The 27,583-nt window shown below is 53.8% G+C and overlaps 3 protein-coding genes across 7 annotated transcripts in view; all 3 read left to right on the forward strand.

The window, feature by feature from the left end:
* Positions 1-370: 370 nt before the first annotated feature.
* Positions 371-3,825, forward strand: NRARP (NOTCH regulated ankyrin repeat protein). Its single transcript, XM_059865117.1, has one exon. The coding sequence runs from the start codon at positions 563-565 to the stop codon at positions 914-916; it is 354 nt and encodes a 117-aa protein (XP_059721100.1). The 5' UTR covers positions 371-562; the 3' UTR covers positions 917-3,825.
* Positions 3,826-14,805: 10,980 nt separating this feature from the next.
* On the forward strand, positions 14,806-20,691 carry AMBP (alpha-1-microglobulin/bikunin precursor). The gene is made up of 10 exons (XM_059865293.1): positions 14,806-14,998; positions 15,606-15,748; positions 16,032-16,108; positions 16,610-16,723; positions 17,345-17,446; positions 18,062-18,105; positions 18,918-18,996; positions 19,082-19,249; positions 19,407-19,583; positions 20,546-20,691. The coding sequence occupies exons 1-10, from the start codon at positions 14,888-14,890 to the stop codon at positions 20,575-20,577; spliced, it is 1,047 nt and encodes a 348-aa protein (XP_059721276.1). The 5' UTR covers positions 14,806-14,887; the 3' UTR covers positions 20,578-20,691.
* A 904-nt stretch (positions 20,692-21,595) lies between these two features.
* RABL6 (RAB, member RAS oncogene family like 6) overlaps positions 21,596-27,583 on the forward strand; it is a 52,360-nt gene continuing 46,372 nt past the window's right edge. Inside the window, exons 1-2 of one of the 5 annotated variants that reach the window (XM_059865488.1) lie at positions 21,926-22,066; positions 24,189-24,323. Coding sequence is in view for 3 of the 5 variants with exons in the window: in XM_059865486.1 (XP_059721469.1) it covers positions 21,937-22,066 (130 nt within the window). In the remaining 2 variants the exon portion in view is untranslated. Of the gene's footprint in view, positions 22,067-24,188; positions 24,324-25,488; positions 25,626-27,583 lie in introns of those variants that run through there. The other 4 variants (XM_059865486.1, XM_059865485.1, XM_059865487.1 and 1 more) reach the window with 4 other exon arrangements.

Genomic DNA, 27,583 nt, shown 5'->3' on the forward strand with positions numbered 1-27,583 from the left:
CCCCTGCTAGCTCACGGGGACACAAGCCCGCAGCCACACAGTGTCACCCCAAATCGGGGGTAGCCGCAGCCCCTTGGTGACCATCATTCTTGCGGGTCCCGACTGGGGGGCCCGAGCCGAGCCTAGCAGAGCGGGGCCGAGCAAAGCCAAGGCGGGAGCGCCCCCCATCGCCCCCTCCCTCCCTCGCAGCGCCCGCGCCCGTCCCGCTCACCCCGCGGAGGAGGCGCGGCCTCCCCGTTCTGCCACGCCTTCCGCGCACGCTCGGGCCAGTAGGCGCGCGGCGCGCGGCCCCGCCCCCCTTTGTGCGTCACGGCCGTGCCATTCTTATGCAAATAAAAGGGCGGGTAAAAGGCGCGCGCGGGCCGGGACGCTGCAGAGCTGCGGGGCCGGGCAGCGGAGTAACGAGCGTATAGTGGCGGGGCCGGGGCGCGGCGGCACCGGCGGCACCACAGCCCAGCCCCGGCAGCGGCCGCAGCACCGCCTGCCCGCCCGCCCGCCGCCGCATGCCCGGGCGGGCGCCGCCGTCGCCGTCCATGCGGGGCGGCGGGGCCGAGGCGGCGGCATGAGCCAGAGCGAGGTGTCGCCGTGCGCGGCGCCGCCGCCGCCCCCCAGCCAGCGGGTGTTCCAGGAGGCGGTGCGGCGCGGCAACACCAAGGAGCTGCAGTCGCTGCTGCAGAACATGACGAACTGCGAGTTCAACGTCAACTCCTTCGGGCCCGAGGGGCAGACGGCGCTGCACCAGTCCGTCATCGACGGTAACCTCGAGCTCGTCAAGCTCCTGGTCAAGTTCGGCGCCGACATCCGCCTGGCCAACCGCGACGGCTGGAGCGCCCTGCACATCGCCGCTTTCGGGGGCCACCAGGACATCGTCCTCTACCTGATCACCAAGGCCAAATACTCCGCCGGCGCACGGTGATGCCGGGGCTGCCCCCGATGCGCTCGCCCGCTGATGCTGGGACCGCTCGCCCGGTGATGCCGGGTCTCCCCCACCCTGCGCTCCCCCGGCCATGCCGGGGACCCTCCCCGCTCCCCCGGCCGCCAGAGCTGCTCCCGCCCCCGCCCGGGGCGGGTTTGGCGAAGATTTGGGGCCCCACGCAGAACAAGCCACATTAAGTTTTTTGGTTGTTTGCTGGTTTTTTTTTTTTTTTTTTTTTTTTTTTTTACTCTTCCAAGGGTTGTTTCCTACTGTAACGTGTTTTTTTTTTTTTTTCTCCATCTACCTCGGCTGCACTCACAGTATTCACGGTTTCAGTTTGATATCTGGGCAGATGCTTTAACACCCCCAGTCCCGTTCCCTCCCCGCTAATATTTAATCCTCCTCCCCGCCTCCCTTGCTCCCGACCCTCCCATTTAAAGTGTTCTGGCTCAGAAACTAATTCATTTCAAGGCCCCCCAAAAGCCACCCCACAGACCCCCACTGCTGCTGGGGTCCCCTCTCCGGTACCAGCCCCGGACCCGGGCTGGGGCTCCCGGCCGGCCGCGGCCTTCCCGGCGAGGAGGAGCAGGAAAGTCTTCTTCCTCTCCAAGGTTTTCCCAGTGTTTTCCCACAGCTGACTTTTTTTTTTTGTCGAGGCGACTCCGTTGGAATATGACAGACGTGGTTTTCTCACCCTGATTGCTCCTGGGTTTCGTTGATTTTGCGTTGGGTTTTCTGCTTTGGTTCTTCCTTGGGTGTCCGAAGAAAGTCTGCATCCTCACCCGCTCCACGAATCTGTTTAGCACACGTGAGATCCCAGGAAAAGACATTGAGTCCTTGTGGTTTTGTGTGTAAAGGGGGATTAGCAAATCCTGGACTTTTTTTTTTCTCTAAAAAAAAAAAAAAGTGAAATAAACTCTAGAGGCAGAGGATTTGCTTTTGCACAGAAAAGGGGCGCGAGCGCTCTCTGCTGCCTACAGAGATGCTGGAAAACTACTGAAAAGAGTTTGGGAACTTTTTTTCTTTTGGTGAAACTTGGATAACACTTCTCAATGCAGAACGATTCACTTGACGTACGTACACTCACCTGCCTTTTATAGGAGATATATATCCCACCGTATATATCTTTATAAAGGAAAGGGAAGAAGCAGAGCAAGTCACCCGAAGGCGCATTTTGAAGTGACTGCACGTATAATCGCAAATGCTGCTTTTTTATTGCTATGGCACAAGAACATCCATTTGGAAAATGCGGAAAAGTTCAGAAGTCTCCTTTCTCCTGCTGGTCTTTCAGCCCTCTTCTCCTCGTCTGCACTAAAGCCATCCGTATCACTGCCATCTCCCTGCTTTTTCCTCTCTTGCTCCCTGCATCCAAACCATTCTGATTAAAAAAGAGAAAAGAAAATAGTTACCTGCTGGTTTATTGGGGTTGTGTCTTACCTATTTATCATGTCTGTATATATTTGTGGGTGAAGATTGTGAGCCTGGTTTTGTTTGAAGCTGATGGTGAGTGTTTCAAAAATATGGTTTGGGATACATGCTTTTTTGTTGTTGTTGTTCATTTTTTCTTTTCCTAGTCTTAAAACTAAAAAAAACCCAACAACCTAGAGTCTGCCCTGATTATTTCCCATTGCACTGAATATTCTGCTTTGTCTCTGATAATTTCCCCTGCAGTTTGCGTTTTGTTAGGTTTTTCATTTGTTTTTGTTCTTTCTCCACTTCAACAATTTGGGATGATTTTAAAAGCTCCAGATTTAAAGAAGAAAAAAAGCCCTGTCAAAAGTGTCTACTGTTATTGCTGTAATTTGCAAGGAACTGCTTGGCCGAAGTCTTTCTGTGAGCATGGAAGGGGGTGTCCAGCACTTCCACTGGTGCTTCTGTGCGATAGTTACGGGGTGGAAACAGGACCTTTCCTAGTGAGGTTTTATCGTTGTTACCAGATGGTTGCACATTTTTTTTTTTTACGTAAATGGATTTGCCACAATGAAATGTCATAACATTTATGACATGATATTAAAAAGTGTATTGTAAAGCCAAGTTCTAGATGGATTTTTTAAAAGAAATCTTGGTTATAAACCCAGTCTAAAGGGAGCTCTGTCCAGTGTTGTAAAGACAACATGATGTAACCCATATTTATATTTTTATAAAATACCTATTAAGACTGTGAATCTCCTGTGTGAATTGCTGGGTGAGTTGTTTAAGAAAAGTATTGTTCCTTTTCAGCCTCCTGGAGCTTTAGACACGCTGAGATTTTTGGGAAACTGTACGTCGGGGAAGGGGGTTTGCTTTGAAATTGTGAGTTGATGTATTTTTACATCCCTTTGTATTTTACTGAAAAGCTGCTGCCCTTCCTAGTCCCTAGAGTTTCAATTTTCTATGCAACCCCCACACCCCCCGTCTCTCTTGATCCTGAGAAGTAAAAGGGATGCAGATTGATTCAAATTGAAATGAGGGTCCCCCCACCCCCCTTGTTGGCTCATCGTGCTGCTGACCCTTCACGCCAAAACGGGGAGTACAAGGAAAAAGAAAGAGGCAGGTGGGGGAGGCTGTTTTGTGCATGACTGGTTGCCTTCCAGCAGTCATCTTTTTAATTATTATTGTTATTTTTGTAAGAAGAATATATTGATAATGTCAGTGAAATAAGCAGACATTGAAGCTGAATGCACAGATTGCTCCAGAAAGGAGTTTTTCTGTAGATTTTTCTTTAGATGCAAATACCTTTTTTAATTATGTTAATTAATGTTAAGAATTTTTAGGCTTATATTGAAGCTGTATGTGGGTCACTATATGATCATTTCTAACTGGATAAAGTCTGTACAGTACAGCATATTCCTGAGTGTATGATATAGATGTGTAGCCCCAGAGTACAAAATTTATAAATAAATTTTTCATTGATCTTTTTATAAAAAAAAGGCTGTTTTGTTTGTTCTTTTCCACATGTTTTTTGGCAGTGCTGGCTGTTTGCTGTGGTGGGGGATGGCTGCCTGGGACCCCAGGTGTCTCTTCTGGTGCCAAACCTGCAGCTGTTCTGGGTTTGGATGCACCCCTGGAGGGGGATGGCTGGGCTGGATTTGGGGGGAAGTGTGGCTCCATCCCACAGGCTGGAGGAAGTCCCCTGGGCTCAGGGGTGTCCTGGTTTGCCCCATCCCAACATTCAGAGCCTGCTAGAGGGGAGATGACTCAGACCAAACCGTGGTGCTGGATGGGCATGTGCTGTTTGAGATGTTCCTAAAGAAGCTACTTGTCCCCAGGGAGTGAGGGGAGAGCTCACAGCCAGTCCTGGGATGGGGGATTTGGGGTGCATTTTTGGGGCTGCAGCCCCAGCCTGTGTGCCTGAGCACCCCACAGCTCCTTGTGAACATTCCCAGCTTTTTGATTCCAGCCGGGGCCCCAGCACCTCAGGCTGAGGGGATGGGGTCAGTGGTGTCTTCAGTGCCCCGAGGAAAGGGGAGAGGGTGAGGGTCAGCATGGCCTCTCCATCCCCAAGAGCGTCTGTGTCCTCTGGCATGGCTCAGAGCGGAGCAGAGCCCAGTAGGGCTGTGCCCCTCTCCGGAGACTTTCCTGGCAGGACCTGGCTGCTCCGGGCCGCGGAAGGGCAGAGCAGGGCACAGGGGAAGGGCAGAGACAGCCCCAGGCCTGCAAGGCTGGGCCCTGCCTGAGGCCGGGCCTTTGCAGGCACCATGCAGGCAAGCCTCCCTCGCTGGCACTGCTGGGGAGTCAGATGAGGCTCTTTCTCTATGAATAATTCTGCCAGCTCTGCAAATGCCTAAATCCCGGGGAAATTTGTGCTTTGCTCAGTTTGGCTCTGCGTGTGAGTTCATAGGGATGCAAGGAGTGGCGTCCTGCAAACACAGTGGGGGGAAACCTGGAGAAGAGGCTCAAGTGTGACCTTTCCAGGTTGGCCAAACTCCGCTTCAATGTGCCAAGCCCTGTGCCATCTGCTGCCAGCACGGGCCAGTGCCTGGCACAGACACAGCTGGTGTCCCCAGGTGCCCTGGGGACATGAAACCACCCAGGCAGCAGCCCAGTGTAGATAATACAGGCACCAAGTGACCCGGATGGATTTGAGCAGGAGAAAAGAGATGATGCCAAAACCATCAGTCACAACCACTGGTGGTCCTGGAGCTCCTTCACCCAGAGTCCTGCAGCAGCTGCTGACTCCAAATCTGTTGGGGATGAGGGGCGAGCACCACTGTCCTCCCCAGCTGTGGCACTGTGTGACATTGACCACCAGCCTCTGCCACCAAACCTCACAGTGGCTGTGCTCCCCAGGGCACACGGGGTTACATCTGCAGGTGGAAATAATCCCAGCCTCATCCCTTTGCACTTGGAATGCTGCAAAACCTCGTCCTGGTGCCTGCATTGGGATTTCACAGAGCTGGGTTCACCTGGCTCAGCTCAGCCCTGCAGCTTCTCATCCTTCACCTTGTCTCAGGTCCCCAGAGAGCTGGGCTGGGCCAGCCACCACCTCCAGGATAGGTTTTTCTGGGGGAACACAGCATTCCTGTGTGTGGCTCCTCTCCCCACAGTGGATGGGGTGGGCTGGGGTCTCCAGCAGTCCCTTATTTGGGCACCCCCCCTGGAGCCAGGCTCAGCAATGCCCCTCTGTGTTCCCCACTTGTGATGGCCGTGGCAGCAGAAATGTGCTGAGGAAACAGCTGAACCCCAACCCCAGGGCCGAGCACCCTGGCCAGCAGCTGCCCTGGTGCCAGGCTCCTCCCAAGGCCCATGGCCACCCCACTTTGCAGCTTTCCTCTACAGAAACCCTGTCCAAGGAATCTAGGAACTTCAAAGACTTGATTTTTTTACCCTCTTGTTCTTTCCCTTTTCTATTTTTGTTCCAATAACACAAAAATATTGGATGGTTTGGTGGTGTAAGCACATTCTTCTGGCATTTTTGCCTGTCCCCGGCTGCATGTCATTGTCCATTGGCTGCATTACGTAGGTGCTGTTGTTCCAAGAGAAACCAAAGCAAGAATTTGAACTTTCAAGTGCTTCCTGCCATTGTCTTTTGCTTTTGTTTGTGCTGCTGACTCCAAACCAGATGGATCGGGCTCCCCTCCGGCTGGGGGGCTATGGGAAGTCAGCACAGCCCAGCAAGGTTTGACAGCTTTGTCTTCTCGTCTATTGCCCTTCATCCGTCAAGCCCGGCTATCGGCACTGAATCGGCTGTCACATATGGATGTGGGGGAGGAGGTGGGATTTTATTTGAATTTCAGGGAGCTTAACACAGAGAGTAAGTAATGAATGAGAAAGAAAGACAGCGAGTGGGCAAGCAAGAGGGGACAGGCTGTAATCAAAATTCAGGACATTTTAAATAGATGCTTTGTTGGGCATTTGTATGACTATGATAATGCCACAGCCCAGCGGCCCAAGGAGGAGTTACCTTTTTTAACAAAAAAGAATCACAATCAACTTCTGTTCGGTGTCAGCGAGGAGCCGGTGGCTCAGGCTGCCTAGCCAGGCTGGCCTCATTTCCAAACGTCAGAATTTTTTGCCCCTTATCAAGGCATTCTGGGCTCCATCCCTGTGGATGGATGGATGGATGGATGGATGGATGGATGGATGCATGGATGATGGATGGATGGAGGGATGGATGTTGGATGGATGGATGGATGGATGGATGGATGGATGGATGGATGATGGATGGATAGAGGGATGGATGGTCAGCAGCACCAGGCTCCTCAGCGTATCATGCTGGACAGGACAGCTGATGGTTTCAGCCTGTTTTTGCTGCTGACCCAAAGCTGCTGCAGTATTTGGTGCTGGGACTGGGTGCAGATGTCCTATCCCCCATACCCATCTCAGGTCACCCTGTTCCTGCAGCATGGAGTAATTACTTGCTGATCTTGGGGTGTACATGAGCTTCACGCACTGCCATGAGGTGAGCATGGGATTTTCGGTGCCATCCCCCATGCCCTGAAATCACTGTCTCTCTACAGACTCCTATGCTTAGAGGACTATGTCCTCCCCAGGATGTTCCCAGCACAGTGTAAGAACATCCAACAAGGAGATTGGAATTGGAGACAGCTCCAATTTCTCCTTGGTACAGCATATGCTCCCCAGGGCACACGTAATGCCCCCAGGATTGACACTGCTTCATTTTGGAGAAAGAAGAAACCTCTTCCCAAAACTTCTGCAGCTGCAGTGTTCCTCTGCCACCATGGGCACCCATCTTAGGGTGCCCAGGGAGAGGTGACCTCTGGGTCTTGCCCTGGATGGGACACAGACCTGTAGGTTCAGTGGAATTTTTGGCTTTTTAACAGGTTTCTCTTCCTGAGGAAAAATGGTCAAGCAGACAACATCGTGGTTTGTCTGGTTTTGGGGAAAACAGTAGATAGGGTTAGGATCTGGAAGGGTGGAAGGTGCTTGGCTGGAGGGATTGAGGGATGGCAGAGGGCCTGGGGGGATCACTGGGGACATGGAGGGGTGGAAGAATGCAGGGAGAAGAGCTGACTGGGAGGGATGGGTAATAGAGGCCAGGTGGGATGGATGGGTAAGGGAGAGGTAGAAGTATGGAGAGAGGCAAAGCTGGACAGCTGGAGCAATGATGGGATTGGGCGTGGTTGGGACAACCATTTTAACTGGGAAATCCTCATTCAGCCTGACTCCAAGAGTGTCCTGTGGCTGGGAGCAGACCCTAAGGGCAAGCCAAGGAGAGCAGCATCTCCAGCAGCATGATCAGGTGATGGCAGATCTCAGCCCAGCTGTGCTGGTGGTGTTTTCCTGGCTCTTTTTACGAAGAAGCTCCTCAGAAGGGGAAAATTCCCCAAACAGCTGCATGTTTATCCTGGTAGGATGGCTATGGCTCTGCTGACCCCTCCTCAGTGGGGCATGGAGGATGTGGACACGCGCACAGAGCAATGGCAGAGTGGGCCCAGTGAGCAGAGCCCTGCACAGCACTGGCTGGAGAGGACATGGACAGAGGGGACGCTGGGCAGCACTTGGTGGCTCTGCTGCATTTGGGGGGCAGCTGAGGCTGAGCCTTCATAGAGAGCCTGAGCAGCACACTGGGACTGATGATTTGTGCTCTGAAACATGACAGCACAATGAACAGATCCTGGCTACAAATGAATCCTGCAGCCAAGAAGAGCCTCTGCTTGGAAGCAGTGGTTCTGCAACCTCCTCTCAGCCCAAGACTGCCATCTCTGTTCTTGTTTTTTCCAGGTGAAAAATCTCATGCGCAGTCAACAGCAACGTTCTCACACATGAATGCAGTTGCACAAAGAAGATCTGAATGTGTGCAGCCCTCAGGGTTTCCTGCCCTGGACTAGACTCTGGTGTCTCAGTGTGGTCACCCCTCCAGCTGGGGCAGAAGCTGGGTGGCAGGTCCCTGGACTCCTGATTTTCTTTAATTATGCCTAAGCCACTCACACAGTGGCTGGAGGGCTTTCCCTGGAGTGAGTGGAGGAGCTGGAGGCACCAGTTTCAGTGGGTTGTAAAGATTTCACTGAGTGCCTCATCCCATGCCCAGTCTGCCCCTTGAAGATGATTGCTGGATTTCCAGCAGCCTACAATCCTCGAGGAACTGGCAGGTGCAGTGACACTTACTGGGTTTCTTAGTGGAGGCTTTGGTTTGAAGGTCACAGATGGGGGACCCCAACCCAGCCTCAGGGGCTTGGGGCACCTGGTGGCCCTAGGGAGCTGGGCTGGAGGCACAGGAAGGTGCTGGCTCAGCACCCACTGCCCGCCTGTGCCCAAGAGCTGGGGGGCACAGAGCAGGCTTGGCCTCATGCCACAGTGCCAGGATCAGGCCTCGACCCCCAGCACAGTGCCCAGACAGGGAACCTATCCCCAATGGGTCCCCACATTTCTCCTTGCTCACATTCACAGCTACGGTGACAACTCTGAGCCGCCCCTGTCCCATTTTCCACTCACTGCTTCCCCTCATTCAAAGCCTCTGTCCTTTTAAGCTATTTTTTTTCCCTCCTATTCATTTCCCGGACGCCTCGATCCTTTTCTTCTGCCTAGCCCCTCTCCTGAGCAGCTGCTATGCTAATAAGCATGAGGCAGAAAAGGGAGCGAGCCTTTGCAGGGTAGGGGAGGAGAGAAAGACCCCAGAGCCCTCCAAATGCTAAATAAATCCAAGGCTGGAGCAGCATCTCTGAACAAAAAGGCCTGGCCTCCCCCCTCTCTTCCCTTCTTCCCAATTCCACCACCTTTTCACATTCAAATCCATTAAACAGCGAGCAGAAATACCCCGAGTATTCATAGCATTGCATTAAAGAAAATGGTCCCTCTCCATCGAGGCCGGGCAGAGGGAAGGGCTCTCCATCCCCTCTGGGCTGGGAATCACCCAGCTCCGGCCCCTGGGCTTGGTGGAGGGAGAACAAAAGCCTCTGGCACCGCACTGGGAGACCAGTGTCCTTTCCCCTGAGATCCGGGGTTCTTCCCCACATGGGACTCTTGGGCTTCTCCAATGGGATGTAGCCCCTGGTTCCTACAGGCTGTGCTGGAGCCTGGGGGTGCAGGAGGATGGGGGTCCCCACATCTCCTGCCCGCTGACAGTGCTGGAGAGTGCTACAGCAATGACAGGGCAATGGGGACACCCAGATTTTAGGGTGGCAAAGATCTCCCCCAAGCAAGGGCAGCTCCCTTGATCCTGGTGATGGGTGAGGAGGGACAGTGCTCCTGCCGGGCCAGGCACAGCCAAAGGTGCCCTGATGGTGCCCACCAGCCCCTGAGCAATGACTCCACTGTCTCACCACAGCCAATGGCTTCCCAGCACAGCAGGTGCCTTGGGCTGATAACAGAGATCCCTTATACCAAAAATGATGATTTCATATCCACCATGCCTATTTTGCCCCAAAGTCAGAGCAGCTTTCTGGTGCAAAGACCACATAACTCATTCTCTGAACAGGAGGAGGCAGGGATAGAGGTGGATGTGCAGTGGGCTCGCTATCAACTGCTGAGGTTGATGGTGAGATGCCTGAAAGGATGGGATTTTTCTCTTGGGGGAAAAATAGATGGGCATTTTCTTCTTCTGCCTTCTGGGATGGAAAGGGACACTCACCTCCAGGAAGGATTTCATGCTCTTCTCAGGGACTAAGTTTCTGCTGGAATCACAGAACTTCAGGAGATGAGGCTTTTAGTACCAGATACTGAAAAATCTTTTGAATTCATGGATTTAACACATTAGGATTAAATTATGTCAGATGGACCATGGAGACCATGATGGTCACCTGCAGTGCTCAGGAGGCAGCAGTACCTGGGACCCTCCTGCACAGCTTGGTCAGTGGGATGGGATTCAGCTCTGACCATGAGGGTCCATCTGAGGTGGCATCTGGGTTCCACTGTGGAAGAAAGGGAAGGATGGAAGCACAAAGAGCTTCCCTAAGCTCATTTTACTGCTCGTAATGTCCTGGCATGTCCTTCCTGGCCTCTGCCCCAGGTTCTGGAGCCATCTCCTGGTCACCCTGAAGCATATCATCTGGCACACAATGCTGTCTTTTGCTGCCTGTATCCTGCTCTGCACCAGTGCAATGAGGAGTCTGGAAGGTGATCAAGGCTGCCCCAACAGGCCACCTCCATGGGCCCACCCTGAGCTTCTATGTTCCTGTTTACCTGGTCACATGGGCTCCGCACTGACCACTGCAGGTCCTGCACAGATTTGGGGTGAATGAGGGACCAGACCAGCAAGACATCTAGATCAGAAAATGGGGAGAGGTGGGACAACCCTCAGGAAACTGAAGATTAGGTTAACCACTACATAGGATATGGGACACAGGAGCTCAGACCCCTGTCCCTGCAGTGCAGGACCCCAAAGCTGTGTGAGCAGTGCCTGGAGTGTGTCCCTGCATGGGATCCCTGGCTCCCCAAGTTGCTCCTCTGTATGGGGTCCCTATGGTCCCTTCACAGGTGAGGTTTCAGGGCTGTAGGACTTGGCTGACCCACCCCATCCATGCTTCCCACTGCAGACCACCCAACTCCTCAGGACAGGGAGAATCTTGTTCACTCTGGGACATTTCTAGGTTCCACAAAGGATGTGTTCTCCCAGAAATCAGCTCTCTGGAGTGATTGTCAGCAGGGACCCTAAGAGATTTCTGAGAACAACCTCCCATGAAGGAAACCAGCTCTAGCCAGGAGTCAGCCTCAAATTTCCAGTTCATGGAGAAGTTCCCATGGGGAACTTGCATGCAAACTACAGATTTGCCCAGCTCATCAGAAACAGGTAGGGGCTGTGCTGCTCAAGCCTCCATGGAGTGTCCTTGGGCAGAGACAGTGGGCACCCACCCACACTGCTTTGACCAGGTGACTCATTTCTACCTGAGCCTCAACTGAGACAGGACATGAAGGGTTGCCCTGGCATGGAGGGACATGGAAAGCTCCAGATGCTGCCAACACCACAGTCCTGCTCCTGGGTGACTCCCCATGCGTCTCTCCATGGGTCAGTGACAAGTTGCTATGGTCCACCACTGCCCTCAGGGACCCCTCATTCCCTGTGTGACCCTGAGCCCACCCATCATCTCACTCTGCTCCAGCCCTTCCTGAGGACCAGTCTGCCCCAGACCTGCCCTCAGAGCAGCCCCATTTGCACCCCAACCTGCATGGCCCTGGGAGATGCTGAGAAGGGCAGGGAACACTCTGGGGTTTTAGGGAATCTTCTAAGAAATAACACAGCTAACAAGCACTCTGCTTGCAACCATCTCTGCTGCCAAGGCTTTGGCTGGGAGTGCCCCAGCCCTTCTCCAGCTCTGCTGGGGAGAGGGCTGGGAACATCCCAGAGCCCCACACTGCTGCCAAACTGCTCCAAGGGCTGCCCCAGATGCCTCCTCATCCTCGTGGGACTGGCTGGGGACATTGTGTCCAGAGCTAGACAGGCTGACACAGGAGAACTGCAAGCACTGCTGTCTTCCATCGTGGCTTGCACCTCGAGGGGTGTGGTGGGACCATCCTGGGCAGGTCTACCTGCGGCAGCAGGTGGGACAGGGGTTGGGGCGTCCCTCCGAGGGGTTGGCCGGGGAGAAAGGTCCCTGCTTAGCAATGCAGGAATGCAGGCCGGGTTGAATGCGGCGGAGGCGGGTCTGATCTGGTGCCCCACTAAGCCTCCATTCTTTCCCAGCCGGTGCATCTTGTATTCAGGCTGCCTGCTCCTAAGCAGAGCGTCTTTAATCCTTCCCTTGTCTCCTCCATTCCCTTTCAGGCCTTTGGCCAATGGGAAGGGGATGAGCAGCTCTCTGCAGGAAGGAAATTAAAAGCAAGGAGGAGGGTAGGGAGGAGGAGAACGCGGGGAGGGGGACTTGGAAGGGGAGACAATCCTAGAGTGGAGATGCCAGTCATCGGGGTCTCAATAGCCCCATTCACCCTGCCCAGCCACACAGAAAATCAGGGTCACCAGGATCCATGGCCTGCCTGGAGACAACTGTTGCTTTATTCTTTTTAATTGCTGGAAAACGCAGAAAAGTTCACTTGTGTGTGTGGCTGGCTCCGGTGGGGGCTGCGCCGGGGACTGCGGGCGGCGGAGGGGCGGGAGGGACGGGGTAGAGCCCGACCCGCAGCGAGAAGGACACAAAAAGCAGACGCACGTGAGGGTGGAGGCTGCGACCCGGTGCGGCGGAGGAGCAACTAGACAGCCGGGCAGCCGAGCGCCAGGACGGGGACAGGGCGGTATCGTCCCCCGGCATGCATGGGAAGGGTTCCCGGGGTTTTGGGGTGGAGGGGCCGGGCAGGGAAGAGCTGTGCAGACCGACACGTGTAGGCAGATGTGTCCCCACATCTCCGGGCACGGAGAAGCCTGGCTGATGCTTCTGGCTGGAGACATAGGAACCAGGTAGCTCAGAGCACACGTGGGACACACGCGGCACAGAGACATCCAACCCCAGGGTGCTGACACAGCTCCCAGATGGACATAGGGCTGTGCCATCTCCACTTCGAGATGCTGCTCCAAGTACCACCCCAGTCAGGTGAAGGTTCCACCTCTGCACCTGCACAGCCATACCCAGGGGATGTCCCAGAGAACAGCTCTGGTGAACCAGCTACCCCAGTTGCCCTCTCACTCTACCGTCCATCCCTCTTGCTGTTCCATGTGCCCAAATGTGGCTGAGCACCAGTCTTGACACACAGGCCATCACAGGCTGTTGCCACCCATCAGCAGCCCAGCAGTGCCGCACCAGTTCTGATGGGTGGTGAGTGCCAAGGGATGCACTGGGAGAGAACATGAGTCCCTGGGCCAAAGATGGAGCCAGTCCCAACCTGCCTCCATCAGGGACATCTCTGTGCACCCTCCCACAGGCCTCCTGTGAGCTGGGCATGATTTGGGTCTGTTGCAGCCTTCAGATTTGTTTGCACTTCCCTCCCCTCCCTTGTCTCCCTTTGCTCTGCCCTTTGCTGAACACTTGACTTTCCTGTGTGAGGAGCATCTGAGATGGGCTCCCGTGACCCACGGGACACAAGGCAGTGTCTTCTGAGGTTTCCCTGATAACCATGTCCTCTTGCAAGTCATAGAATTCCAGACTGGTTTGGGTTGGAAGGGACCTTAAAGCTCATCCAGTGCCACTCCCTGCCCTGGGCAGGGACAGCTTCCACTATCCCTTGGGCTTGGTGCTCCAAGCCCTCTCCAACCTGCCCTTGGACACTTCCAGAAATGGGGCAGTCACAGCCCCTCTGGGCACCCTGTGCCAGGGCCTCACCTCCCTCATAGGGAGATATTTGTTCCTAATATCTAATATAAATCTCTCCTCTTTTAATTTAAAATAGCTGCCCCTTATCCTGTCACTATCTCCCCGTGTAAAATGTTATTCTCCCTGTCTTTTACCAGCCTCCTCTAAGTCCAGCCTTCCCCGGTGCCCATCGCTGCCCGGGCCGCAGGAAGGGGGCTCAGGGGAACCCTCCACCCGCCTGTGACTGCGGCGGGGCTGGAGCGGGGCGGTCATTTCTTACCGCCGGCTGCCACCTAGTGATGGAGGGACCGGGGCAGCGGGGACCCTGCCTGGGGACTCTGGGAAGGGACCTCCGGCTCGGGGACTGGAGCCCAGGGTTTTGCTACGCCGTGGATGCTCCTCAAGAGAAAGTAGGCGGGGCGAGGAGGAGGGGCGGCGACCGACGGCGTCTGTGCCGCAGGTCCGCGTCTGCCCCGTGCTCCAGACACACTGGGATGTGGCAAAAAGATCTGTTTGTGGAAATGTCCCCGCTATCTCTGCCGGGACAGAGCAGGCCCGTGCCCGGGAAGCAGCACCTGCTGGTCCTTATCAAAGAGTCCGTCAGTGACCGCGGTGGAGTGGAGGGTGAAAGTCCAGCTGACTTCTTCCAGAGTGTCTCCACAAATATTGGGCCGTGGCCACCTGGAGAGGGGCTCCTGCCCTTTGCTCTGTTTGCAGTTTCCCTCGGGCTGTTTGGTTTCTGTTAATCATCCAACGAAGGCAAACACTGCTGGGAAGGATTGAGGATGGCCCAGCATTTCCTGCTCCTCCCTGGCCCAGGGACCCTCGACTGTGGGATGGGTCACACCCAGCTGGATCCTGGATGTTGGCCATCAGCTTAGGACTGCCTGGAAGGGGTCCAAAAGGGGAGCAGGAAACTCAGGCTCTGTTCCTATGGACACTGATTAGATAGCTTGGGCTAAGTGCTGGGCATCCCTCCGTGCTCTCCTCACCACGGGATCAAACTGGTCCATCGGGGCTGGGGGCTCTTTGTAGGATGACAGAGCAGGAATATGAATCCCAACATAGAATAGAGGAGAAAGACAGCTCCTGACCTCATGGTGTAGGAGCAGGTTAGGGTGAGGAGCTCAGCCTGGTGTGGCTGGTAGGGCGCTCCACTCCTGCACGTGACACAGCTCCCTGCAAATCCCCAGCACCGCCAAGGGCAGTGGTGCTCCCTGGGCCATACACCCCACCTCCCCCGGCAGCCCCCCCGCAGGGTGGCTGGCCTGGCTGGCCCTGGTCTGAAGGTCACAGTGCTGCACAGCAGGGGCAGCGCAGAGTCCGAGATCCCACTGAAGCGCTGAGGCTCAGCAGCACTCCAAAGCCACCAGCCATGATTATTTGGGGTCTCCTTTCCCTCCTCCTCTTCACTGTGGCTCGTGGAACCCCCATCGGAGACCAGGATGAAGATATCCAAGTGCAGGAGAATTTTGAGGCTGAGCGGGTAATGGCAGCTTGTGGTCCCTTAATTCTGGGGGCAAAATTGATGGGGTAAGCTTTCTTTCATTTTCCTCCAGAAAGAAGGGCAATAATGCCTATGCCCATGCCAGGCTGTGCAGGACAGACATTGGCAGTGTGGCACTCCCTGGGTGCCACTCAGGAGGTGCCAGGCTCTGGGGTGGCCTCATCCTGGCAATCCCCAGGCAGGGTGGCTGCAGTCTGAGCAGCAGGGCAGATGAGTCCTGTGGAAAGTCTGTGGTTCAGCATGGTAGGATGAAGGCTGCCTGGGAGATCCCTCACAATGCGCCCTGTCCCCTGCCAGGCTCCATACAGCCCTGCATGTGTGCCCAGATCTGGGTCTCACTGATATACGTGGGTGGATGACAGCTTGATGCCTCCAGCCCTGCCTCATAGTCAGGGAACCAAGGAAAATTCTGCTCAGTGCTGATACACTTCCCAAATCCTGCAGCAGCTCTGGCCTCTGCACCCTGCATCATCACCTCCCAGTTTCTCCCTGCATCAGGAATACTTTGACTCTGCGTAAAACCAGGTGATGTCCCACCTTAGTGAGGGGGGCTCACAATGCAGACTTGTCTCTCATCTCCCTGCAGATGAACGGGAAGTGGTTTGACATCGCCATTGGCACGACCTGCAAATGGATGAAGAACTACAAGGAGAAGTTCAGTATGGGCACGCTGCTGCTGGGCCCTGGCCCCAGCACCGACCAGATCAGCACTACCAGCACCAGGCTGAGGTATGGTGCACTGCTGGGAGCACTGCTGGAGGTGCTTGAGCCTCCTCCAAAGCCATCCCACCCAGGGGTGCTCCCTCTCCCGGGGCTGGGACAGACACAGGGGTTACTTGCTCTGCCTGGCATCCCTGAGGAGGGGATGGATTGGGTTCAAATACCCAATACCTTGGGCAGCATGATTTCAGGGGTCCAGCACCATGTCCTTGGTGCCCCAGACATGATTTTCATGCCACAACCAGGGAAAAGAATCCCTCCAAGTAGCTGATTGTTTTCTTCCTTTCTCCAGGCAAGGTGACTGCACACTAGTCTCAGGGGAGTACCAGAAAACCAGCACCCCTGGAAAATACACCTACTACAACCCCAGTGAGTTGGGGTGAGGAATGCCTGGGAGATGGGGACCAGCTCTGAGAACAGCTGGGAGAGGTGGAAGGGGTTCAGAAGAGCAGGGCTCAGAGGCCACTCCACACTGTGGAGTGGCCTCTGATGTGGACATTTCTAGCCAAAGTATAGAGTAAAGCTGCAGGGAAAGGGCTGTTTGAGCACTGTCCCTGCATAGCCACAGGATGATGAGATGTTGGCAGCAGGTCACTCCTGTCCACAGGGTCCCAGGCTGGGGCAGGGACCAGCCACACTTCAGGAGCATTAGTGGTATCTCAGTTGTTCACAGCTCTTGGTTTCCAATCCCCTCAGCTTAGAGACTGGTGAGCCTAAAGGGACTCATGGTTGTATCTGAGTCTGCTTCCCAAAAATCATGGGTTTTTAATTAGATATCTGATTTCAGCCCCCAGCTTTGGGGCTGTCCTACACTGCTCCATCTCACTGTGAGGGGCAGGAATGACATCCCTGTATCTCTGTCTCACCCAGGATGGGATGTGTCTATCCAGTCCTATGTGCTCCGTACCAACTATGATGAATATGCTGTCATTCTGATGAAGAAGAAAAGCAGTTTTGGTCCAAGCACCACCCTGAAGCTGTATGGTATGTCTGGCCATGGCACTTGAGAGCAAGCAGGCTCTAGGGTGGACCAGCACAGCTCAAAAACACCACCTAAGGGTCTCTCAGCTCCCTTGGCCTTAAGGGACCTGACCACAGGCTTTGGAAATGGTGGCTTAGACCAGCTCATCTTTGGCATGGCAGAGGTGGAGTCTCATGGCTCCATGAGAGCCACATCAGGCACTGATGTGAACATTCAAACCAACATGGTCTTTGGGATGAAGGTGGTTTCTTCTATCTGCTTAGATGAAACCCAGCCCTGAAGTGGCAGGAGATGCTGTCTTCCATGATTAAGAAACACTAAACTCACTTTGTCCAAGACCTTGGTCAAGGCTGGTCAAGAACAGCAGGCTGCCCAGGGAAGCAGTGACATCACTGTGCCTGGAAGGGTTCAAAAAACACGTAGATGTGGCGCTCAGGGACATGTTTTAGGGTGGACATTGCAGTGCTAGGTCAATGGTTGGGTTCAATCTTTGCTTCCCTGATTCTATGTTGGGAAGGACCAGGAGTCTGGTGTTGTACCTGCCAGCAGCCACCCAAGCCGGGTGAATGCTCGGGGACTGCAGTCCCACACCAGCCCTGCTCACAGCCCATTCTCTTTCCCAGGGAGGAGTCCAGAGCTACGGGAGGACCTCATTGAGTCTTTCCATCAGCTGGCTCTGGAGATGGGCATCCCCGAAGACTCCATCTTCACCCTGGCCAACAGAGGTAACTTTCTGTGGGGCATGTGCCTCTCATGCTGCCAGAGCACTCCAGCTGCTCCTTTTGGGTCTGCCAAGCTGGGGAAATGGGGGATGGTCAGGAGGGAGGAAGGAGAGACAAATGCTTTGGTAGCATGGAATGAAAAGGAATAAGGCCATGTATCAGTAAGGATTCCACCAGAGTAATCAGCTTCCAGAAGGGTCTGTGCTAGGCTGTCTGCCAATGCAACCACTCCACTAGGATGACGGCATGGGACACTTGTGTCTGGTCCCCAGTCTGGGTGTGCCAGCACCTGGGAGGCTCCTTGCTCAGTCTGGGGTTCAGAAGGGGCTAGCATGATGGAGGGTGTGTGTGTGTGTGTGTGTGTGTGTGTGTGTGTGTGTGTGTGTAGGATTTTGGGGGGACTCAGGGGGGTGTGGGGATTTCAGGGTGATGGTCATTTTAGGATAGTGCTTCTGTGAGTGGGAGGTGGAAAGCAGAAAGAGGGGAATAACGTTGGGTGGAACTGGGAGGGTGTCCCCTTGCCCAGGGTCCTGCATGTGCACAGTGCTGAACTCACTGAAGTTGGTCAGGACACCTCTCCTCTCACACTGCTCATCTTCTCTCCTGTTCTTGGGCCAGGTGAATGTGTTCCTCAAGAGACTTCAAGAGAAAATGCTCCCCAGGTGAGTGGGCCAGCTGGGACCTTCTGAAGTGGATCAAAGCCAGAGACATCCCTTCCAAGCCAAACTCACCAGAGATCGGGTGTCCAGGAAGAAGGCTCCATGGGCAGAACATGTTGTTTGGGCAGTGACTCCACTGACCATCCTGGGAATTGCTCTTCCACCTCTGCTGGTGGGCTTTGCCTGCAAGGATGGGGGCAGGGCAGGCACAGGCTGCAGGGGGAGGGTCCTGGTGGCCAGGTGGGTACAAGAGCTTATTTCCAAGGAAGACTTTTCCTACTTTGATTTTTTTTCACAGTCTGAAGGTTGCTGGTGTCTCCTTGCTCCTTGCCTGTCTATGTGTGTCCCAGCCAGGCTGTTGGCCCCTTCTCCAGGGATGGGGGAGCTTAGCACCCACTGGTCCTTCAATTTCCATCACTCAGCACCTCCCAGTCTCTCAGGGTTGAGTGTTGAAAGATTTTCCAGGGGGAATGGGACTTTGATAGGAGAAACAACCCAGTTGACTCAAGAGCAAGTAACACATCGTTGAGGCACATCCCCAGCATGAGGCACGACTTGGGTACTTTGGGTGTCTTAATCCACAGCCTGGGATTGTGGGGCCCCATCCTGGAAGAGGACAGGGCTGGGAAGATCATGAGGTGTGGAGGGATCACAGCCTGCAGACCCAAGATCAGTTACTGGAGATGTGCTGGGAGCACAGAGGAGGGTTGGAGCCTGAGGTGCCCCTGACACAGCCCACCCTGAGGGCAATGGGGTGGGCAGCAGGTCCCACAGGCAGGGACTGAGAGCAGCTCTGTGCTTCCTTACTGGTGCAGAGGGCACGGAGAGCAGTCCTGCTCCTGGAGGAGGGCTCAGCTGCAGGACCCCTGCCTGCTTACATTGGCAATAAGGAAGGTAAGTCCCAGGCGAGGGGGCTGCATTGGGACCCCCCTGGCCTGCCCTCCCATTTGCCTGTGACCCGTGGTGTGCTGGTCTGCAGACTCATGCCGGCTGAACCGAGATCCCGGGCCCTGCAGTGGGATGCTCTCCCGCTTCTTCTACAACTCCTCCTCCATGGCCTGTGAAACTTTCCACTATGGAGGCTGTCTGGGCAATGGCAACAACTTCTACTCAGAAAAGGAGTGCCTGCAGGCATGCCGGACCGAGGGTGAGAACCCTGGCTGGGAGGGGGCACTGGAGGTGCCTTTGCTGAGGCATCACAAAGGATCTGAGCATTGCTTTGAATGCCATGTGTCTGGCATCCCCCATGTGGGAGGCGTGGGGGTCCCTGGACACCCCATCTCACACAGCTCCTGTCCCTGCAGCTGCCTGCAGGCTGCCCATTGTCCCGGGTCCCTGCCAGGCGCTGATGACACGCTGGGCCTTCGATGCAGCCCAGGGCAAGTGCATCACCTTCAGCTATGGGGGCTGCAAGGGCAACGGGAACCAGTTCTACTCGGAGAAGGAGTGCAAGGAGTACTGTGGGGCTCCTCAGCTGGCAGGTACTCCTCTTGGCCCCCATTCCAGGGCAGCAGCCTGCAACATCTCCTGTCCTGCACTGGGTCTGCATGGGGTGGGGACAGGGCTGTTCTGGCTCTGGATGGGTCTGTCCTCACTGTGGATAAGTCCAGGATGGGTCCATTGTGGGCCTAGGACATGTTTGCCATGGGTTAAGGATCAGTCTGGCTCTGGAATGGGTCTGGATTGGTTTTGTGCTCTGCCTGGGATGGGTCATTCTGGGTCAGGATGGACCAGGATGGATGTATCCTTGGGTTGTGATGGGTTTGTCATGGGTCCGTGATGGGTGTGGGATGGTTTTGTGCTGTGCCTACAAGGGATCTGTCCTGGGTAGGGAATATGGCCATTAGCCCACAGACAGCATGGCAGAGCGGGGCTGGGCAAACTGCAGACATGCTGAGGCCATGACTGAACTTCAGTGTGGTCTTGATGAGAGGGGGAACGTCCCCAAGCAGGTTGGGGTGCAGTGGGGAGCAGTGGAGGTGACAGCCCTGGGCTGAAAGATTTGGTGGTGCAGGAACCTTGACACCAACTAAGGACCAAGCCATGGCCCCTGTCAGGGGTGTGACACCTGCCAGGCCCCCCAGCTCCAGCCAGTGCAGGGGTTTCTGTACTGAACCTCTCCTTGGGAGACACAACAGGCAGCACTTATCCCTCAGGGGAAATGATGACCAGTTTGTCAGGAGTCTGGCAGAGAAAATCATCCTGCAGACAGGGGTGACTGAGGTGTCTTCCACCTTGTCCAGCTCTGGGCGTGCCTGCTTCCAGGAGGGCAGGAGCTGGGGATTTTGCCTGACCCACAGATGGGAGATGGAGCCTGTCTTAGGGCAGAACCCATCTTTTATAATCCCTGCCAGCAATATAAAGTACATTAATGCCACCATGGCACGTGGTGGGACACAAAGTGCGGGACAGCCCATCACCTGTTGCGTCTCTCCACTTGCAGAGGATGAGGAGTTCCTGCAGCTCTCAAACTGATGCAGGCAGAGGATGAAGGGCCGGCATCCAGCACCAGGCTCCTAGAGGACAGTGCTGACAGCTGTGGTGGCCCAGCAGATTGTAAATGTCTCTCCAGCAGTAAATGTCTCTCATGTGACCAAAGAGCCCAGTGTCAGTCCTCAGGCTGGTGGGGGAGCAGGGTGGGGGGCGCTGGAGGGGCACGGGATGCTGTGGGGTCCTCTCTGGCCTCCCTGGTGGGTGTCCCCTCCTCTGTGGGGTTACAGGGATCTCCCCACCAAGTCTCTGACCCTGCCTCAGGCCACTGCCCTCTGCCCACACAGGGCCGGGGGGGCACCGAGAGGATATGGGGTCCTGCTGGATGGGGTCCAGCCCCCATTTCCCAGGAGATGGGTTGGGCTGCCGGGAAAGGGACAGCGAGGGAGGGAACAGATGTCTGCTCCTCCCTAAAGGTGAATGATTGCTGCTGGCTCGGGGTCACGGTGGGAGCGGGGAGACTCGTGTCGGGGGCACGGCCGAGATGGGATGCACGGGGGATGGGGCAACCACGAGGGGGTTATATGGGGTTTGCAGCATGGGATTACGGGGTTTTAGAGAGGACCCTGAGGGTCACGGTAGAGTTACGGGGTTACGAGGGTCACGGGAAAATGGGGCTGGCATAGGAGCGGACGACAAGGGTTATAACAGTCCCAAGGGGCACAGGGGTCCCAGGAAGGGATTAGAGGTGTTTTAGGGGTAGTCCCAGGGATGCTGCTGTGGCCTCGTGAGGGATTATGGGTGTCACGGGGGGGGAGGGGCTATGAAGCTGCCAAGAGGGGATTGCTAGATTCTTGGGGGACGGTGGGGATCCCAGGAGGGCACAGCCGGGGTTATGTGGGTCACACTGCGGGGGTCTCGGGCGTGTTGAGCTGCACTCGGCCTTCGAGGGGGTCACGGGGAGAGGTTCCCCGGGGGTCTCGGCGGCGACCGCGCTCCGCGCCCTTCTGTCCTCCGCCGGCCGCCGTACCCGCGTCGAGCGTGCACCGGCCCTCCGCGGTGAGGCGGAAGAGCCAAGATGGCGGCGGCGGGAGCCCCGCGCTGCCCCCGCTTCCCGCGCCCGGCCCCCGGCCCCAGCCCCCGGTTGGACTGAGCGGCCTGGCCCCACCGTCCCGTGCCGGACCCCGGCACCGGTTCCACCGCCCCGCGCCGGGACATGCCCCGATAGTGCCTCCCCTCCCCTGGCGCAATTTCCTCCTGCCGGGCCGGACCCGCACTCCTCCGCCCCGCATGGCTGGGCCGGCCCCGCCGCAGCCCTGAGCCTCCCCGTGCCTCCGCCGCGGCCGCCCGGCCCCTGAGCCCGCGCTCGGCCCGTTCCCGAGGTGCAGGTGTGGGACCACGAAGATGTTCTCGGCCCTGAAGAAGCTGGTGGGCTCGGACCAGGCTGCGGTCCGCGACAAAAACATCCCTGCGGGGCTGCAGTCCATGAACCAGGCGCTGCAGAGGAGGTTCGCCAAGGGAGTCCAGTATAACAGTGAGTCGGAGCGCTGGGCCGGGGAGGCTGGGCCAGCCGGGAGGGAGGCGGGCGGCCCGGTCTGGTGCCCCGTGGGGTGCCCGGGGACCGCCGAGGGGCTGGGAGTGCGTTTGCTTTCTTTGCGCAGGTTGGTGCTTTTATCCGTATTCGCTCAAAGCCAAGTTTGGAATTAAATATTGGAGGTCATTGGAGGAGTGAGGGATGGAAAACTTTCGTCTTTCGGTGCAGGACTCGGGACCCGCGGTGCAGCAGCGTCCCTGAGCGCTGCCTGCCGGCTGTGGCCCAAGAGAGAGTGCCTAGTACATCAGTTTGTGTCAGTTTGAGCATCAAGAGGGTAACTCCCCTGAGTGCGTGGGTGATCTTTCCTGCAGCGCAGGATAATGGTGCTTGTAATTAAGCTGTAGTGGTTGTATGATAAGAGTCTATTAAAAAGTTCAGCCCTGCCACGCTTTAGTAAAAGGTGAACAGTGAATACCTCTGTGCGCCCTTGGTACATCATTTCATCCTGACTGTCTTTTCTGCAACTCATACCGTTGCTCTTTTATCGAGGAACACTTTCAGAATTCTTTTTCTCACAGTGTTGAGGCTTAGAGCTGCATTTTTCCCTTGGAGCTCAGTAAAGGTGATTTCTAATACAGTGTTTCAGGTGGGCACTGCAAGTATGTGAAATACTTCCCTAAGTAACAATTGTGAGATAGGGACAGCAGTTATGTCATTCCTGATGAAAATAGAACTGGTTCCAGAGAGTGCTGTGAGTTCCAGCTCATCTGTGTGGATCCAGGCAGGCAAGGAAGGCAGATTGTAGAAGGCTGAGAGATTGGCAAGTGGGAAAAAGACTGATTTGTGAATGTGGCACTGGATAATTTCTGTGAAGACACACGTGTTGGAGGAATAGAGCTGCTGTCGGATCTCAGTCTGAAACAGAGTGTGATGGCGAAGTTACACTTTGGGTTTTGGGGTGTTTTTTTTCTTTGTTTAATATTATGGCTGTGTTTTGGGACTGAGGTTTCAAAGTGCTCTGCTTTACTAGAGAGAGCATTTGGTACCTTTATCCCTAGCACATCTGCAGATATGCCAGTGCTGTTTAATTTATAAAATTAGTGTCTTAGCAAGCAATTCTGAGTGTGAAAAGTAGAAGTGTGATTGTTGAGACTAGGTTTCCAGTGAAAGATGGGGTGAGGATGGAGGTGCTGCCTTGGAACACAGCACTGCATCCTTAAACACCTACTGGAGATCTGCTGATCTCAGACTGTTGGTTTGTGCAGAGGCTTCATGTGGCCACAGCCCAGAAGACCTGCGTGCTGCACGGACAGCTGAGTGCCAGAGATCAGGTAGCTAATACCAGCTTGTGAATTATGTAAGAGCCAGGAGCTGGCTTCTTAGACAGGGGAGGTTTGTGCTGCAGATGGGAGGGATCAGCTGCACCCCGCTGGCACAGGATGGAACCAGCTCTGCTCCATGGTGACTGCATCATGCCAGACCTGTGCATGGGCACCTGCCTGCCGTTTGTGCAAAGCCAAAAATGCTAACTGTAGCTTCGCTGCTTTTTGTCTCATTAGTGAAAGCCTCAGGAAAGATTGCTGGTTTGTGCTCTGTCTTACCAGGATGTCTTACCAGGTGTTCTAGTTACTGCTTTATAGCTGAAAACTGCAGCTTTCTGTCAATGCCTTAAGGCAAGCTTTCCGATCTCCATAGTAACTCTTCCCAGCATCACTGTTATATAATATTTAGAGGAGATGCAGGCTGGCTTACGAAAAGGCTTTCGGGTACCCCCCATAGCCATAGCACTGGGGAGATGGGGAGCATTCCAGCATGGTGAAGTGGTCTCAGTTGAAGGTGGGCTGTGAAGGAATGTCGTCACAAGGGCCATTGCTCAGGAAAGGCAGAACTGCAAATCCTGTGCATTGCCAATTCTCCTTTCTTGGCAAATTCCTGACATTCAGCAGAGGAGTGTAGGATGTGGTTTGGAGTCACCGTTAACACACAAAGATCTTTACAACTCTTCTGTTTGCTGAAACTGCCTGAAAACTAAACCAAGGGGTGCTGTGATTTGTTTTACAGAAATGTTTCTTTGCTGCATTAGACCACTACACATCCTAAATGAAGCCTATTTCCTTCCCAGAAATATACTTAGTATGCTGAGAATACATTGGATCGTTCACTGATAAAGCAGGCTAGGACACAGGCCTTGTACCTGGCTCTAGGTGCCACCCTGGGCTCAGAGCAGCCCCTGCTGTGCCAGCCCTGCAGCTCTCAGGTACGTTTTTTTAACAGATAGCCCCATGTTTGAGGTGATGGTGAAGGCTGTGAGGTGTTTTAATGGCACTGATAGTTAGAGACCCTAGGTAGAACAGAGCACTAAGTTGAACCTGAATGATTTGTTTTGATGGTCCCTCTCCTACACAGTCAACTTTTCAAAAGGAAGAGCATTGTGGGCTGGGAAATGAAATTATGAGAGCAGGGACCAGTACCAGCCTTTGGCAGGATTCATGTCCTTTGCTTGGGACATCCTATTGTAAAACATTAGCATTTCCATACTGCATTCCAGCACACAAACACACTCTGTACCATCTGCATGGCGCTGCTGTGGCTTGCATCCAGTTAACACCAGAGTTCCCTGAGCTCTCAGAAAACACAGAGCTGAAAATGACGTGGGTCTCTGCCATGAATGTCATGGCTGGAATCTTTATAGGAGATCATGATTCCAGGGCTGGGGAACCAGTCTTTGTGAAAACTTGCTCTTGTTTTCCTGTGTGAGATACCCTGGATCCGGTGTGCTGCATGGCTCTTCCAAGGGCTGTGCTGGCCCTGTTAGAGAGCATGGCAAGAGCAACTAAGAGGAAGTGGCTCTTATGCCTTTGGCAGCACTGCTTGTTTCAACAAATTACAAGAGCAATTGCAGAACTTAATTTTGAGCGCCGGGGTGCTCAAATGTGACCATTTATGTAAGGCAGTGATGGGCAAACAATGATCCTGGGATTTGCTGATCAGAGACAGGAACAAAAGGCGTGGAGGTGCCAAATGCTAATCCATTCTATTCCCCAGACATGGAACCTTTGCTTCTGGGCTTTACACACTGCATCCAGTGTGTCACTTGACAAACCCCCACTGCTGTGTGTGTGCTTGGAGCACAGGGTGTCACCAGTGCTGGGATACCAAAGGAATTAGCTCCAAGAATTCCCCCCCACTCCCTCTCCTTATTAATTTTTTCTGCCTAACATATTCCTTAAAAGACAAAGCTTAATTAATACCATGTACCCTTTTAGTAAGCATTATAGTCCTTACTTCTTTTGTGTTACTTGGGAGTTGTAGTTCCCAGACTCATTGTTAAGTATTTTCATTCAGTGCAACTCCCAAAAGGAAGGCTTCTCCTCTACCTGCCACTTCCCACCTTCTCTTGTTTTCTCGTGTGTCTGACACAGGTGTTTGTGCAGCACGTACCAGCCCTGCTTTATCTGCTGCTGGCCTGTGCCTATGGGAAGTGTGCTTGGGGGGGTTCTGCAGAGCAGCGGAACAAGCTCAAAGCATTTCAGTTGAAATCCCAAAGACCTTAATGAGGGTAAGGTTATGACCTGCTCCCTGGGGTGATTAGTTTTGGGATCTTTGCTGCAGAGTCCTGGAGGAATGTGGGCAAAGCGGGAATTCCTGATTTCTAGTTCTGAGTTGGTCTCAGACATGTTCTCTGGCCTGTATCGTCACTGCTCTGCTTCCATCTCCCCATCTGGAGAATGGAAATCCCTCTGGTTTTCCTGATGCAATGACAATATGAATAAAGTGATTTAACTTTTTCCATGCCTCTTGATGTATTCCCCCTCCCTGCCCTTCTCCCCACAGATAATTCTTCTGTCTTTGCTGCAAACCTCTGGCTGTTTGCAGTCAGTACTGATTTAACTTCAAATCAAAATAAGGCAACAGTTTTACTTGATAGAATTAACCTTGCTTATAGTTATTGTTCCACTTTCCACATTCAGCCACAGCCCAGGCCTATGATGCACCAGCCTGACTGTGCTTGGAAGCTCACTCAGGCCTTCCTGCCTTGCAGGTGCCTGTCACTGAGCACACCTGCCCCAGCCAAAGTCTCAAATAAAATACAGACTTTGCTTTGCTAAAAGCAATTTGTGTCACCTGCCTTCTTCCTGTTCTGTTTTCAAAAACTTTATCTTTCTTCAAGAAAAGAGTCAGTGAGAACTTGTACACTATGTAAGAGAAGAGAGAGTCTAATGGAGAGTGCTTGGACCTGCTCAGACCGAGTGTGTGGTGCCACAAGCACCTGGCACTGATCTGAATGTGAGCTGATTAGGGCTGGGGCAGACTCCCTTGCACTCCAACTGTGCCTTCCATGTGCTGCTCACACTGTTCATTCAGCTGGACAGTGGAGCTAGAGAAGAGAACTGAAAGTGGATAATTTCAAGGTTATTTCTCAGCCAGTTCAGTGTCTTGATGCTGCTCCCTGTTTAAGTGCATAAAAAGTGGTGTTGGCATGAAGTAAGGCTGTCTCTTCTGGGGAGAGCTCACAACCTCAGTATCTAGTAGTGATCCTGAAAGTGCACTTTGAGAGCAGCCTGACTATTTAAAGAAGGGTATCTTTGTCCCTTAAAACTCACCGTTTTAGTATCTCATGCTGCATTCCCGGGCAGGGCAGGGATATGAATTTGAATGTTTTAGGGCAGGCAGTGAGAGCTCTTGGGAAGGTTTGGATTTGAAAGGGGACAAATGGAGTCTCATTCTGCCTATGCCATGGACTGGCTTCATGATTCCAAAAAATCAAAGGGATGATTATTTTTCCCATCTGTGAGTAGGAAACAACCACACACAAGGTGACCAGAAATGCAGGAACTGGTTTGTTGTGTCTGCAGAGATGTTGTGGGACCTTTAAGTGAAGTCAGCCTATAAATACTGTGTTCATTTTTGCCTTTATTCTCCTGGTGTGGTAAGTAATTTTGAAAAAGAATAAACAGCTCTGAAAAAGAATGAACCTCTGTGTACTACAAAAAAAGCACAATGAAACTGTAGCAATAGGCAGAATTAATCCACAGACTTTGTGTGCTTTATCTTCAAGTTGACCTCTTCAGTTCTTCTCTGAAACGAACTGCAGCAGCTCCTGAACTGCAGCAGAAGGCAGCCTTCTGTCTCAGATCTCCTTGCCCAAATGATTATGATCAACCTAACGCTAATTACCTGACTGTCATTAGATGCGTCTGAGGTGACCCATTTTCCTGGGGATCATAGGTCCAAATCAAAACACAAGAATAAAATTCAGTTTTATTCAGCTGAATAGAAATTCAGCTTATGTTTTCCAGTAGCCATGTAGTTGCCAATAAAAACAAAGATGGCATTGGAAAAAAAAATGTCCACAATGTAGCAGAAAATTTAGAAAATACAAGGTAGTGTTTTCAGAAAGAGCAAGATAATGTTTGAATTGACTCTGGAAGGTTTATTATATTAATTGCTACAATTTTTGATATTTTAAACACTTGCTTTCCTTGGAAAGAGTTTGAAAGAGTTTCTGCCTAAACT

This window comes from Haemorhous mexicanus, chromosome 21 (genome assembly GCF_027477595.1).
Source record: "Haemorhous mexicanus isolate bHaeMex1 chromosome 21, bHaeMex1.pri, whole genome shotgun sequence".
Classification (NCBI taxonomy): domain Eukaryota; kingdom Metazoa; phylum Chordata; class Aves; order Passeriformes; family Fringillidae; genus Haemorhous; species Haemorhous mexicanus.